The sequence below is a fragment of the Carassius carassius genome, chromosome 29, assembly GCF_963082965.1.
Source record: "Carassius carassius chromosome 29, fCarCar2.1, whole genome shotgun sequence".
Taxonomy (NCBI): domain Eukaryota; kingdom Metazoa; phylum Chordata; class Actinopteri; order Cypriniformes; family Cyprinidae; genus Carassius; species Carassius carassius.
This window is the reverse complement of record NC_081783.1, coordinates 11,216,182-11,230,740: the sequence shown is the minus strand read 5'-3', so window position 1 is coordinate 11,230,740 and position 14,559 is coordinate 11,216,182. Positions and strand designations below refer to the sequence as shown.

Sequence of the window (14,559 nt, the reverse complement as noted above, 5' to 3'; positions counted from 1 at the left end):
CAATAGGGCTTAGAAATGCTGAGAGGTAAGTAAACAGAAAGACAAAGTGCTGGCTTTTCCGACCGCAATATATTTAGTTTCTGGAAAACTATTTACGCCGTGGATGGCGCTTCACAAATTGTGATTTTTTTTTTTTCTCCTATTAAACTCCATAAGCTAGCAAGCAAGCTACTTCTTTTGTCCCAAGGCAGCACTAAAATCTAAAATGTTTCAAATTGGGTTTGGTAGGAAATAGCAGTCATTTTGTGGGAGAAGGACTAAGGGTTTTTCTTGACAGGAACGATGATGTGAGAGCCAAAGACGTAACGCAATCCCTCAAAGCATTGATACAATAGCTAGGAACAGCCTGCGATGGAGCAATTGAGAAAAATCAAATCCAACAATTTGAGGGGGAGATTGGCCCTTTATTAAATCATACAATCCCCCAAGTCTTAAAATACCCACTTAGAGCACCACTGCATTCACGATAAAAGATAAAAAGGTTTCAATTTGACCAAATTAACAGAGTCTCTGCCTTCGCCACCACATTAGAAGTTGCATTACCATTTGAAGCAGACAGAGAAAAACCGCTTCATATGACCTCACAACACAGAAAATAAGTACTAGTGATCCTAATGTGCTAGTATAGCTCATTTTCAGGATATTTGATGAGCTGAGCGTCAAGTAGGTTTTATGATGGGAGACAAATAATTTAATCCCGGGTAGTCTAATAGCCATTGGAGAATAGTCTGGATAAAGTAGGCGTTTTGCTTCACAGATCTGTAGGACAAAGGGCTCTTCTAAGGCAATATGAACTACAAAGCTCTCATGAGGAAAGATAAGAGAAACCTCAGTGGATTTGAAGCCTCTGAGAGTACAACAAACCACAGATCTGTTCTGTGGTATAATCAGTGCCAATGGAGGGGTAAACTATGCATGTTAAAGGTGAACACATGGGGCAAGGCAACGGCGGTAGCTTCCATTAGCTTTAACCTGTGTTTGATAACCTTGGGTAGAGAGCGCAGAGCAGCTGAATGGGTCACACCTATGGGGCTGCTCGTGAACCTAAAGTGGTGATGAGAGGGAGCATAGTATGTACAGTGGGTTATGGTTCAGCTGTTGTTACCTGGGCCTGCAGGGTGTTGATCTGAGACTCTAGCTCCTTGATTTTCTCCTCCTGCTTCTGCAGTTCGGCCTTCGCATCCTGTCGTGCGCTGAACTCCTCGTCAAACTGAATACAATAAAACAAATACAAAAACATTTGACATAACCATGCAGATTCCATCAACCACAGGACACATCAACACATTCAGCATCTCTCTCCACCTTCACTATCATCACCATCTTGATCAAGGATCCTTGATCCTTGAAGCTTTTACTAGCTGCAACATATGTCTGGGCCTTATTCACTGACAAAGTGATCTAACACGTGTGCAAATGTAATGTTGATGAATGTGGATCTAAATAATCCAGAATACATCCAGAATTTACATTTACCCCATGGTTTACATTTCCATTTACCCCAAGTTTGCGGTCAGTAATTATTTGGCAAGGATGCATTAAATGGATCAAAATCACAGTAAAGATGTTTACTTTGTTTAATTGAAACTATTCTGAATATGTTGTATATATTTTGTATTTTTATTTGGTTTCCATAAAATTATTAGGCAACACATCTGTTTTCAACATTGCTAAAAACAATATAAAATGTTTCCTAAGCACCAAAACAGCATATTAGAATGAGTTTTGAAGGGTCATTTGACCCTGAAGACTGGAGTAATGGCTGCTAAAAACTAGGTTGCCATTACAATAATAAATGACATTTTAAAATGCATTACAGTAGAAAACTGTTGTTTTGAATTGTAATAATAGTTCACAATAAAACTGTTTTCACTCATTTAATTTTTGATTAAATAAATGTAACCTTGATGAGCATGAGTAACTTTTTTTTCAAAAACATTTAAAAAAAAACACTTTACAAAGCACTAACTTTTAAACGGATGACAGTGTGCATATAAATATTAGATGGATCATATTCTATTAAACTGATATGCATGTATAAAACATGGTACAGATGCAATCCAATGCATACACACAGTTAGTTAGTAAGACCCAGTGTTTTCAGCTACCCAGTAATATTTGTTCTACAGTACTTTGCCTTTAAGCCGCAAGTGTCAGATATCTGGCTGACATTTGGCAGAGATGGGCAGGAAGCTGAGCATAAGCATGGATACACTCTCAAACCATTGTGGGATAAAGCTCTTGGCTTCACTGACAACACCAGCAAGTGTTAGCATCCTTGTGAACCTCCAGAGGAAATGTTTCAACTAAAGAAATTACTATATTGTTCATTGAGGCATTTAACACTATTTGAAATGGTGCCTGTAAATAGTGTTCCCAGTATGGCACAAACAAGCTTGCAGATTGGAGCATCAGCATTGATTCCGCTTGCACTGATACAGATCATGTTGCTCTGCTGCCAGCTATTGATCCGACGAGAACAATCAATGTGCTGTCTCACCGCTCATGAGAGAAAATTTGGTGACAGCAGCCTGGTTGCATACCAATAGCGGCACCCAGGGTGATTAATAAACTCACCTTTTTGGAGAATTCAACTGCTCTCTGCTCACTCTCTTCCACTTTGGCTTTATCCACACACTGATCTGTCATACACCAACAGTCGGGTACATGAAAATACACAAGTATATGTAAATTACAAGGTGCATTGTTAACAAGATGCTTAAGATTTCACATCAGAGACCGAATGAAGACAATCTAAAGAACAAAAGACCGAACAGAATAAAATGAACTTGTCAGTGTCTGATTCGCCCCTCCCCTCTGGAGATTTGTATTATGTTCTGAAGGTTTGAGATATAAATTTAAAAACGGCGCTCCACAAAATCTGTTTTCAACTCATTAAAGTAAGGGAAGAAGTAAGAAAATCGAAAAAAAATTTTGTTTGTTTGTTTCTGCAGATGGGTCTGAAACTTTTAATGAGCCTTTGTTGGCAAGTTACGAAAGTGATAGTGACAAAACACAAAACAGGGGCAAAGACGGAAAAAAAAAGAGGCCAAAAATTTACATCACCCTAATTTTATTAATTCCTTGTGTGTCAAAGAACTTGCATGACAAAACAACTGGCAACAAATGCTTTCCCTAACAGCATTTAATCAAATGAAAAAAGTCCAGGACTGCAGATATAACCGGTAGAGATGAAGTTGTGTTGCGTTTATAAGACATGACATGCCAGCCAGGTTTTGCAGATAATGTTTTATTTATGCATAATGAGTGTACCTTATCTTACGTGTCAGGTGAGTGCAGGTGTTTCAGACAAGGCTCTCATAGGGACCAGGGAATGATAATTAGATCTACTCCAGGAAATCACAAACTTTTTATCAACAGCAGTTGCACCTCCATCAGTGCAGCGTGATTTCACAGTTATGTTAAACAGAATTTAGTGTGAACCAGTGCAGGATTGTTATAATCATGCTCCAGACATCCCATTAAGCCCCAAAAATCTTTCTGGCGGATTTCATTGAAGTGATATAACTCAATACTGCTCTCTCCCTTTTACCTAAAGCTGCTTACCGAAACCTGAAACTCCTTTTTATTCATTCCGAAATGTTCTGGCCACTTTAACAAATGGCCATACAGTTCAAGACAGAATTGAATAGTCTGGAAAACTGAGCTGTAACAAGGAATAATAAGTTAAAAGGATCTGCGCTGAGGTCTAGTGTGGTGTTCAACGCAAAGACGTTTCCTTCAAGACCCAGGAGACCTAATCTCAGACCTACCAATGAGATGACTGAAGTCCACATCCAGTCGCTCCCTGTAGGCAAAATCAGGGTCCATCCCACTGCGGTGCAGGACGATCTGGGACACACACTCCTCAATCACCTTGTAATACTGAGGCCTGTAATAAAAAGTACGAATGCAGCGAGAGTGAAGGGGCAGAGTATGACAAGAGACGAAGCCGTTAACTTCATATAAAATACCGCCTTGTGCATTCCTGCGAGGACAGCTCTTCATAAATCATCTGGTAAGACATATCTTTTAATGGTATTTCACGGCATTGAATTAAGGCTTCCTTCGGTACATAATGAAATCACTAACGGCAAAGTGTGCAGCCGGAGAGCGGTTGGGTGACTTTGTCCATTCAAGGTGAAGACAAACCGATATCGGGGCCTGCATGGTTCCCTCTCTAATTTGCAATCATCTTTGGCAATTAAGGGCAGCAATAAAACCTGAGACGCAAATCTAATCAGTGTAATCTGTGTAATTAGTCGCACAATGGCAGGGAAAACACGGCCTTGTGTTTGGAGGGGTGACGATGACGGGACGGGGAGTAAATGGGTCTGGGACTAGACACTGCCACGGCGCTTAGTGTGTGACCTTTTCCAAGTTATATTACCAAATTTAATTGCGAGTGACATTTAACAAATACAATGTCGACTTAAGCCGAGCTCCGTAGTGGCAAATAATTATGTTCCAAGCATGACCTTGAATGTCTCATGTAGGTATTCAATTTTCCTTCCAGAAATGTGTCGTCCCCTTCTCCCGGCTTCTCGACACAAAACAAGCTTTTGAATTCTAATGAACGAGCATGACTTTAAAAATGTCTCTGTGCTAACTAATTACACCACAACTCATAGCTAAAGCCACTTAATTCTACAGCATTACATTTTTTAATCTCCTAACATTCTTGTTTGATAAACAATATTTGCGGGGGAATATAGATAAGCTAATGGATTAATGGCAGAGTTTGTTGGCAGAGTAATAAATTACGCAACAGGTGTGTGTTTGCACTTAACGTTTTCTTATGATCTATATTTCAGTTTTATTTGCTGCTATTATGGTCTGTGTGGAATAAAGAAAAACAATATGTCTGCTAAATTCAGCCACAAAGGGTGACACATTTAATATTTTAGGAAATAATAAATAAATAAATAAATAATAATAATAATAATAATAAAAATAATAACATGCAAACATTCAGATGTTTCATAATCATTGCTGTTAATGTTAACTACAACTGTAATTATTAAAGTAGTTTTCATTAACTGAAATAATCCCAAATATTAGATGGGGAAAAAAAATACTTATTTTACTTCAGTTAGTTACAAAAGCAACAAATATTTATAAAAAATAAAAAAAGTACAAATGCATGTAAGTTATTAAAACTGTTTTTATTAGCTGGAATAAAGCCAAAACAAAATATGAATATTTGATTGGGTGGGGGGATACTTCTAAAACAGACAGCATTCGATGCCGTTGTAAATGACACTAGTACAAACATACACCTTTGTTTACGTCTGTGTGTTGCTGGGCAACCACTTTGTTGGAACCACAACTGTTTCTGAGGAACCAAATTTTTTGGCGGAAGAATACTGTTTTTATTTACATCATTACACTTTATTTGTTCGGTTTTATTCTGTGAAACCTTACTACATATATGGAATAACCATAATTGGATGTCTCTCCAAGCTCAATGACAAATAACATGCACAAATAACATACACAAATAATCATATTCATACAATTTGCCAATTCGAGGCCTTGTTGTAAGAGACATGGCAGCGATGTGTAATAAGCATGCAGAGGGGGCGGACGGGGTGGCTGGAACTGATAGGGCTGAGAGTGTCACTGAGCCCGGCTTAGTGGCAAGGCCCGAAGCTTCCACCTGTCACTGATGTACACCATTTCATTATCTCAATAAGCTTCCCTATTTTCTCAACATCCTGGCTTCCACCACTGCCGCATGCTGGATAGAACCGGGAAGGAGACGACTGACCCAGAACTGTCACACCCCACATATCCTTCCTTCTCTCGCAGTCTGGCACCTTGACTGTCTGCTTCTCATCTCCCATCCAACCCCTGCTCCACACTGCCCATCTAATCTTCACATCAGTCACAGCCAAAAGTAGAAGATGTGTTCCATATACTCTTCCTCTGATCTACCTTCTATTAGAGAGTCTTAGAGAGTTATTGCCCAACGTCTTCCTTCCGCTGCTCTAAAAAGAAGTAAAAAGGAAGGCTGGAGGACTGAAGGACATTGGTAACGGTTATTAAATTGTTCCGTTTATTTTATTTCATTTTAAAACAGGTTATGAAACAAATCGAGGGAAAACTTTCCCTACAAATAACCAAGGACGGAGTTGAGGGCACAGAGTTAAAAGATGATAAAGGTGCCTGGTTGTTTTGCTGGAATTAAAGAATGGCTTTAAATCAAACATTGCGATCTATTGGCACAGACAGCTCTCCTTTATTGCTGGCTTTGATCACCGGAGTACCTCCCAACACTTATGAACAAGAGCGACGTTCTCGACTGATTTGTACTGAAATAGAGAGATGCCACCAGCCTATTCCTCCCTCGGAGGACTCCTCGGAGACTCGGCCATCAAAGCGCACACTGATCTCAAGGGATCCCTTTAATCTAAAATTATAGCCATACAATTTCCCAACCAGCCAATCCAATCTACATAAAACATCTCACCAGGTTCAAAACCAACCAAAGACGTCAGTGATGAGAAGTTTATAGAGTGACCATGTAATGCAGATGCATATGAGGCAAACAAACAAAACTGTCCATCTTTGAGAAATACGGTGTAATGCAGATGAAAGTGTCATTGCTCAAACATCGCTCTTAGCGATGGATCATGTACTTTATATAAAATATTTCTCGTAAAAAAATTCTATATGGGACAAATAACGGAAAGCAAAATATTTGAGTTGATATTAAGTTTTTTTTTTGGGGGGGGGGGGGGGGGGGGGTTACTAGGGTATTTTTCTCAAGAGAAAAATCTAAAAGGCAGGAGACTTCATTTTCTCGTCAGTTAATCTCATTGGCGTCTAAAAGAAACAATTGGAGACGTTAAAGAGATTCCATTTGTTATTTTTCCTTCCTATGGGAGAGAGTCTTTAATAAGTGCATGCATTTTTAATCAGCGTTTGAAGTGATCCTGTTTTCTGCTGACAGAGTTACAGACACAAGGGTGGGAGAGATGGCACTGAACGAGAATCTGCCATACTACTTGCTTAATGTGTTTTCTATTTCTCGCTTCTTCCAACAAGCCTGGCGATACATAATTCATGGCTCAAAGTGAGCTGCAACATGTCCATGGTAAATTCCCTCCCTTTCATCACTTCGCTATTCCATCTTTATTAAATATTTTACCTCAGCAACAGGTCTGATGCAACAGTGAACAGAAATGATCAGTATAATTTCTTCACTTTCTAACAGACACACAAACATGCAAAATAACTCTCTCTTTAAAATAAATAATCAAGACATAGTTAAACTGTAAAAATTGACTAAAATCATATATCTTGATATGAGTAATTTTGTATTATTACAATGGTACAGCTATACAACACAAAGTTAATTTATTTTATTTTTTTATTACATAAGAAAAAAAAATCCCAAATTAAATGTTACTTATTTCCATTTGTTTTTAATTATAATATGTGGATTCTCATACTCAAGAATGCTTGTTGAGTCAACTATTAATAAACAGGTGCAATCTTGTTACATTACACTTATGGAATGTAATTAAGAAAACAATATGATAGCACTCACCTGATATAATAATCATTCCTGATGAGCAGCAGGTGCTGGAGGACGGATAGGAAGTATGGTTCTGAGGCAGTGTCTTTCACCATGTTGGACAGGAGATGGTACACCTCACCCATATCAGTTCATAGATGGTTAAGGACACAACTGCACACTGCTTGTCATGTAGTAAAACAATGTTAATCTAAACATCCCATTTCTAAACTACATATACAATTTTTGTAGTATAGATTTTTTTCCTGTGGCTCAGTGGTAGACCATTGCATTAGCAAGTGCAAAAGGTTGTGGGTTTGATTCCCAGGGGAACACGTTATGTAAAAAAATAATAATAATAATGTTAGCCTGAATGCACTGTAAGTCACTTTGGATAAAAGTGTCTGCTAAATGCATAAACATATGCATATAAAATTGTGTAAATGACAAGAGTGACCAGAATTATTTGAAGTGCAGTAACATAATTCTAAGATGAGAAAGAACAATGAAATGCAAGCAATACAACTAAAGGTGAATAGCCATCCCTCACTGGAAATTGTTTGCTTGTTTTAATTCAGATGGAGGACTGAGTCAAAGGTCGATTCCAACCACAACTGATGTTGTCTTCCTGCATTCTAAAGAATCTTCAGGGATCTAATTTGCTAACATTTGTAAACACAAGGTTTTGAAGAAAAGTGACAGAGGCAATACCTCTTCTGCCAGTTCATACCCTGGCTCTGGACATGAATCAAATGAAAATTCTTTATGTTTGATTATTTAAAGCAATAAAACATGGATCAGTCACTTCCTTTTATATTTATTTATTCTCTGGACCAAAATCTCATCTTTAGTTTGTCTTGCCGGTCTCCAAAACAGAAGAAATGTGCTCTTAAACTTGCAGAGTATTGATTAAATGTCCAACATCTCCTTTCCCTGAAGAGAAAGGGCAGTGGCTTTCAATGTCTAAAACAGATGTAAGATCAGATAGTCATCATAGTCTTCTTTTTTATTATTATATCAAGAATTGATGTCCCAACCCTCTCTGGTATGTCCACTTGAATAAATAAACGACCGGCGATCTATTTTCAATGGTGGCAAGCTAAAGCATATGATAATTAACAGTAGCACTCGGAAGCTCATTAATTGTTTCTATTAATGGTCCTACAAAGGAGTTAATATAACAACACTCACTTTAAAAAATACAGTGTTATAAAAATAAATATAAAATGTCTAATAAAAAAAAATAATAATGACAATCTTTGTAAATATGTGGAAAATTGTGTGTATATTTGTCATGCTGCACTGAGCAGAGGTGGGTGAAAAATCAGTCAAGTCCAGTCATTACATGTACTGTAGGTTTTGACAATGTCTGTTGAAATATTTAAACACTGACTGCAGGGTGGTGCACTGGCTGGACTGGAGCACACTTTCTAGAGCCGCCACAATCACTCCCTCAATATTTAGAGGAAAACACACACAAAAAAAACAAAACAAAAAAAGTACAGCAGGTTTGTTTTCATTTAATTAAAGAAAATCTGTCTTGGGTCAGAGAATTATATATTCTTTTAAATAATTTTAACTATAAACTGGGATATAAAAAAAAAAAAATTCTATCCTATATTGCATATATAGCTCTATGTATTTATGGAACAATAATAAAATTGAACGTTAAGACTTCCAGCCACTTTAAAAACTGCCCTTGCAGCAAACCAATCAGCCCCGGCACTGCTGCACGTTTTCTAATTAACTCGTATCATTTCAGTTATTCATAAGGTTGTGAGTGTATCCCATGTTCTGTCAGCTCACTGTGAGAATACAGGCATCTTTAGAGCATTATTGCTGATAACACATGTGATCTGCTTTAGTGAATTATTTTCTCCACACTTCAAAACCAGCAAAATGCACCAAAAAGCCATTCTCTCTATTAAGCAGGGCCACGAATGTGCACACAGACACACACCGTCTGTGCCTATTTGTATTTTGGGCATGTTTGCAGTAATATACTGGTGGGGATGGTGATGCATAAACATGAGCTGTATCAGCATGGACCTGAGCAATACAAAAGAAAGAGAGGGAGGGTCAATCAATCACACTGCCCAACTTTCAATTAGTATTCAACAGATTCCTGAAGTCATTACAGTGGCCAGACAAAACCAGACCAGAAGTGCTATATTTTTACTACTAGTACTACCACTAATAATAATAATAATTATAATAATAACTTACACTTTATTTTGATAGTCCACTTTAGATGCTATACTAAGTAAATTTGCAACTACATGTCAACTAAATCTCATTATAGTATTAGTAGAATAAGTTGAAATGCACTTCCAAAGTTATAGTCAGTAGAATGGTTTGGGGACCATCAAAATAAAGTGTTAGCAGATATTAAGATGACAGTCTACTAATACTCTAATGCAGCGATCTCAATTCCAGTTCATCCAACTAATTTTAATATTACACAAAGATAACCAAAGTAAATACAAAATGCAGTTGAAATAATGACATTAATTAAGGGGATAAAGCTGTCCAAACCTGCCTGGCACTACGTGAAAAAGTAATTGCCCCCTAAATCTAGTAACTGGTTGTGCCACCCTTTGCAGCAACAACTGCAATCATAACTGGCAATGTGAGTCTTTCACATCGCTGTGGAGGAATTTTGTTCAACTCTTCTTTGGAGGGTTCCACATTCTTTGGAGGGTTCCACATTTGGAGGTCACAATGGACGGTTTTTGAGTGGATGGACTGTTTAAGGTCATGCCACAGCATCTCAATCAGGTTTAAAGGATTAGTTCACCCAGATAGCAAATTTATGTAATTAATAACTTACCCTCATGTTGTTTCAAACCCGTAAGACCTCCATTTATCTTTGGAACACAGTTTAAGATATTTTAGATTTAGTCCGAGAGCTCTCAGTCCCTCCATTGAAGCTGTGTGTACGGTATACTGTCCATGTCCAGAACGGTAAGAAAAACATCATCAAAGTAGTCCATGTGAAATCAGAGGGTCGGTTAGAATTTTTTGAAGCATCGAAAATACATTTTGGTCCAAAAATGGCAAAAAAAACGACGACTTTATTCAGCATTGTCTCCTCTTCCGTGTCTGTTGTGAGAGAGAGTTCAAATCAAAGCAGTTTGTGATATCCGGTTCGCGAACGATATATCCAGCTGCTTTGTTTTGCCTTTCTGGACTTGGACAGTATACCGTACACACAGCTTCAATGGAGGGACTGAGAGCTCTCAGACTAAATCTAAAATATCTTAAACTGTGTTCCAAAGATAGACGGAGGTCTCACGGGTTTGAAACAACATCAGAGTAAGTTATTAATTACATAAATTTGCTTTCTGGGTGAACTAACCCTTTAAGTCCGATGTTTGATTTGGCCACTCAGAAACCTTAATTTGTTTTTTATTGCCTTAATAAATAAAATCGAATTGCCTTAATAAATAAAATGTTAAGTATATATATATATATATATATATATATATATATATATATAATTAACATATATAATATATATATATAAGGTGGTGAGATTGAATGAATGAATGAATGAATGAATGAATGAATGAATGCATATAAATAGATATCATCTCTAGGTAAACGTAGGAAAATACTTATAAAGCAGCCAGACCAAAAAAAGAAAAGGGTGGGACTGAAAAACATTTGTTGTTTAGAAAGAGAAGTGGAAAAAGACTGAGAAAGACAGAGACCATTGCTTAGACACGCATATTACACAAGGCACTTACAGATCAATGCCAAATTGTCCTTAGAGACAAATGTTGTGTCTCTTACACAGTTGGCTGCTCACGAAAATCATTAGTCCAGACAGCCTGAACTAAAACTCTGGCTTCTCCATCATTTCAGCGAAGCTTTCCTTCTGAGAGGTTATGGAAAGAGGGTGAAACGATAAGAACCATCAACAAAATCAGCACTAAAACCACAGAAAAAAATGCTGCTTTTTCAAATTCTGCGAATGGCTTCAAGCTGCTTTATAAAGGCTACTGTGAGGATGCACACAAATCCAGAAGCTACTGCATATGGCTGCAACGTACGCAGCTGTGGCCTGAGGGGTCAGATGCAGATGTAGAAACAGGGAGAAAATAAGTGTGAATGGATTTCCATAGCCGCGTAGCATAGGCTATCCGCAGATTTGAGGGGGAATGAAACAGAGGAGAGGTGAGTGTAGAGGTCGCTCTCTGTGTCTCTGGAATGTCAGTATAATGAGCTCAGGGCCAGAGGAAAATGCTGGGATATGTGTGCAGTGCGTGCATGTGTTGATGTGAAGAGGTTTGTTTACCACCAGAGTTGCCAGAGGCTGGACTGGAATTGAAAAGAAAAAAAAAAACCTGATTCTCAAATCCCTTCCGAATGAACTGGAGGTCTTGGCTTTAGACCCATGAGCCACACCGGGCGCCCTTGCGGCTGCACACATACACGAGGCAGCAGTAAAAAGGATATTCCATCTCTGCGCGGATGTCATCTAGTCGGTGAGACAGTTCAATGGAATCCTCCTCCTTATTTTCATTAAACACTTTCAGCTGAATGTCGAGCTCCTCTGTCTCCTTCAGCTCCTGTGATTATAGAGGTTGACATGAGAGGAATGAGTGACTGATGTACATGTGTCCTCATATAACATTTGTAATATAACAAGAAAAAGTCAGCTTTTTAGATACTTTGAATTCTTGTATAAGGCTTTGAACTGACCTCATTAGAGTTCTGTGGCACTTAGTTCATGACTTTGCTTTGTTAGCTTTTAAATAAATACATGCATTCAGAATTGACAGTTTACATGCATTAATATCCTCGAAACAGGCAGTGCAAATAGAAAGATGAAAAAAAAAAGTTTTGGTGATTCCCAAATTCCCTTTTAATAAGGAAATGCTTCATAAATTAATAAAACAAGAGATAACCAGAACCCCTTTAAGGTGATGGATGAATGGCAATGTTAGGAGTGGCTTTAGTATGCCAATGATGAATCAACAGCCTATTGGCTAATTTTCATACTGTATTAACCACTGAACATTCATTTTGGATCTTATTTTGATGTTTGCACCAAAGAAAAAGCTGTGCTTGTTAAGTGATTCAAAACTCAGGTGTCGAATAAAACCCTAAATCTGATTAGTTTTGTATAGCGCTGAGAGTCAATCTGTTTTTCTGTGGTACACAGATTGTCTTGCTATATATACCAGTAACATATGCGACAGATCTAAAGTGTTTAGAGAGGAAGAGACATAAAGAAAGAGGGGATAAAATAGGTGTGCTTTACAACTCCACTATGAATCACTGCTGGTGTAGTTTATGGATGCTAAAAAGCCAAATGTAACCCAATTTCTGTAGTTATCAATCAGTGGACTATACTTCAGGCATGCCATCTGTCTTAAAGCAACAGCCAATCAGAGAGAAAGAGCACTCGCAATGCCGCAGTAGGAGGCAGGTCTGAGTCTCTCTCGCTCTCTTGCACACACACTCACCCATCCATCTCCAGAACTGTGTATTTTCATTTCATCAGACACCATTTTCTATCTCTTATTGAGGATTTAGTGCATCTCATTTGTTTTTCACTTTGTTTCTTTCCCCTTGCACTTGCCATTTTGAGGATACTAAAACCTGGAAACTCATTATTCACAATTAGAGAACAATGTCATATTTAATTGTCCTACTAAACTTTCAAATACATTATTCATAAATTACGATAAGCTCATCATATGCAGGGGTAGATTGAGATAATTATAATAATTGCAGCAATAATATGGGGAGCAGTCAAAATGACTTATTAAGAGTGAGGAAATGCCCACATAAATGAGATGGTGAGTGATGTGCTGGCCTGGTTGTGGGCTTTGTGGCAGCGTGGGGCAGAGATCTGCGTGCTGATTGATTATAATGTGAGAGGGGAATGGCCTTTATAAAAAACAAAGCTGTGCCATTAGGGAGAAGGACACTAAACCAGGGCCATTTAGCAGCTTTCAATAGTATTTATCATTTGTTCAAAAGTTTTTATTTGTTCTGAAAAGCCATTTTTCTAACTCTTATTTTTATTTTTATCTTTTAGCCTTCACTAATGCCATTTTAAACCCAAACTCTTTCATTAGAAAAAAAACATCTGCCGTTTGATTACATCAATTCTGTTATGCATCTGTAGTTTCAGTATTTTTCTAACTTTCCTTTACCGCAAAAGAAAAACAAATCCTATTATATAAAAAATACAAATATTAAGTGTATATAAAAAAAAAAATAGTCATACATCAAATAAGCAATAAAAGTAATGAAGTACAAACAGTTTTTTAAAAGATTAAAATAAAGCAAAAGATATACTCACTGGTAGGATCTTCTTGAGGCCGCAGCGCAGAAACTCATTTCGTAAGTGTATCCTGAAGTCTAAATCGTCTGGCGATGTAACGAGGGCATTGATAAGCTGCATGCAGGCCACCTGTATTCACACACACACACACACACAAACACAAACACACACCACCATCATTTAATGCAAGCAAATTCTTAGAATCAGCCCTTTGGCGATAAATGATTAAAATGTAGTGCCCTGCAACAGCCTCTTATTCATACTGCTCTCATCTCTCATCTTAAAGAAAAAAATCTATATATCACATTACATGAGCTCAAATGAATTCATCAGGACGGAATGAGGCAGTTGCCACTGTGAAGGTCTAGGAAAGAAAAATGGTAAAAATGCAGGGAAAAGATACAAGTGGATTAGTAAAACTGTCCAGAGGAAGGAGGGATGGAAGGAGAGAGCAAGCCTGGCTGAACAGATGTGTACTTTTAATTGATTTATCAGATCAGGGCAGTGGGCAGGGAGGAGTGCTGATGGTTCTTAACATGCTATAAGGTGGCTCCAGGGAGACGGCCAGGATGAGAAGCAATGCTCTCCGCTTGGTGGATCGGTGCAAAGTGGAAAGATCATTCTAGATGGACATGTGAACAGTCTTCCTATACATTCACCAGCCTTGGGCTGGGCTTTTGGAGTTGCTGTTGGCCTACATATTTTATTCTTCTGCATGACTTTATTTGTCAGAAGC

General features: G+C 37.9%; 1 protein-coding gene across 1 annotated transcript in view; it reads right to left on the bottom strand.

Annotated features, from left to right (window-relative positions):
* The window catches only part of diaph2 (diaphanous-related formin 2), a 393,291-nt gene that overhangs the window by 254,708 nt on the left and 124,024 nt on the right, over window positions 1–14,559 (bottom strand). Inside the window, exons 11-16 of the mRNA XM_059515857.1 lie at window positions 13,842–13,952; window positions 11,984–12,096; window positions 7,556–7,672; window positions 3,774–3,892; window positions 2,578–2,642; window positions 1,106–1,210 (exon numbers count right to left, since the gene is read on the bottom strand). Coding sequence (XP_059371840.1) covers window positions 1,106–1,210; window positions 2,578–2,642; window positions 3,774–3,892; window positions 7,556–7,672; window positions 11,984–12,096; window positions 13,842–13,952 — 630 coding nt within the window. The remainder of the gene's footprint in view (window positions 1–1,105; window positions 1,211–2,577; window positions 2,643–3,773; window positions 3,893–7,555; window positions 7,673–11,983; window positions 12,097–13,841; window positions 13,953–14,559) is intronic.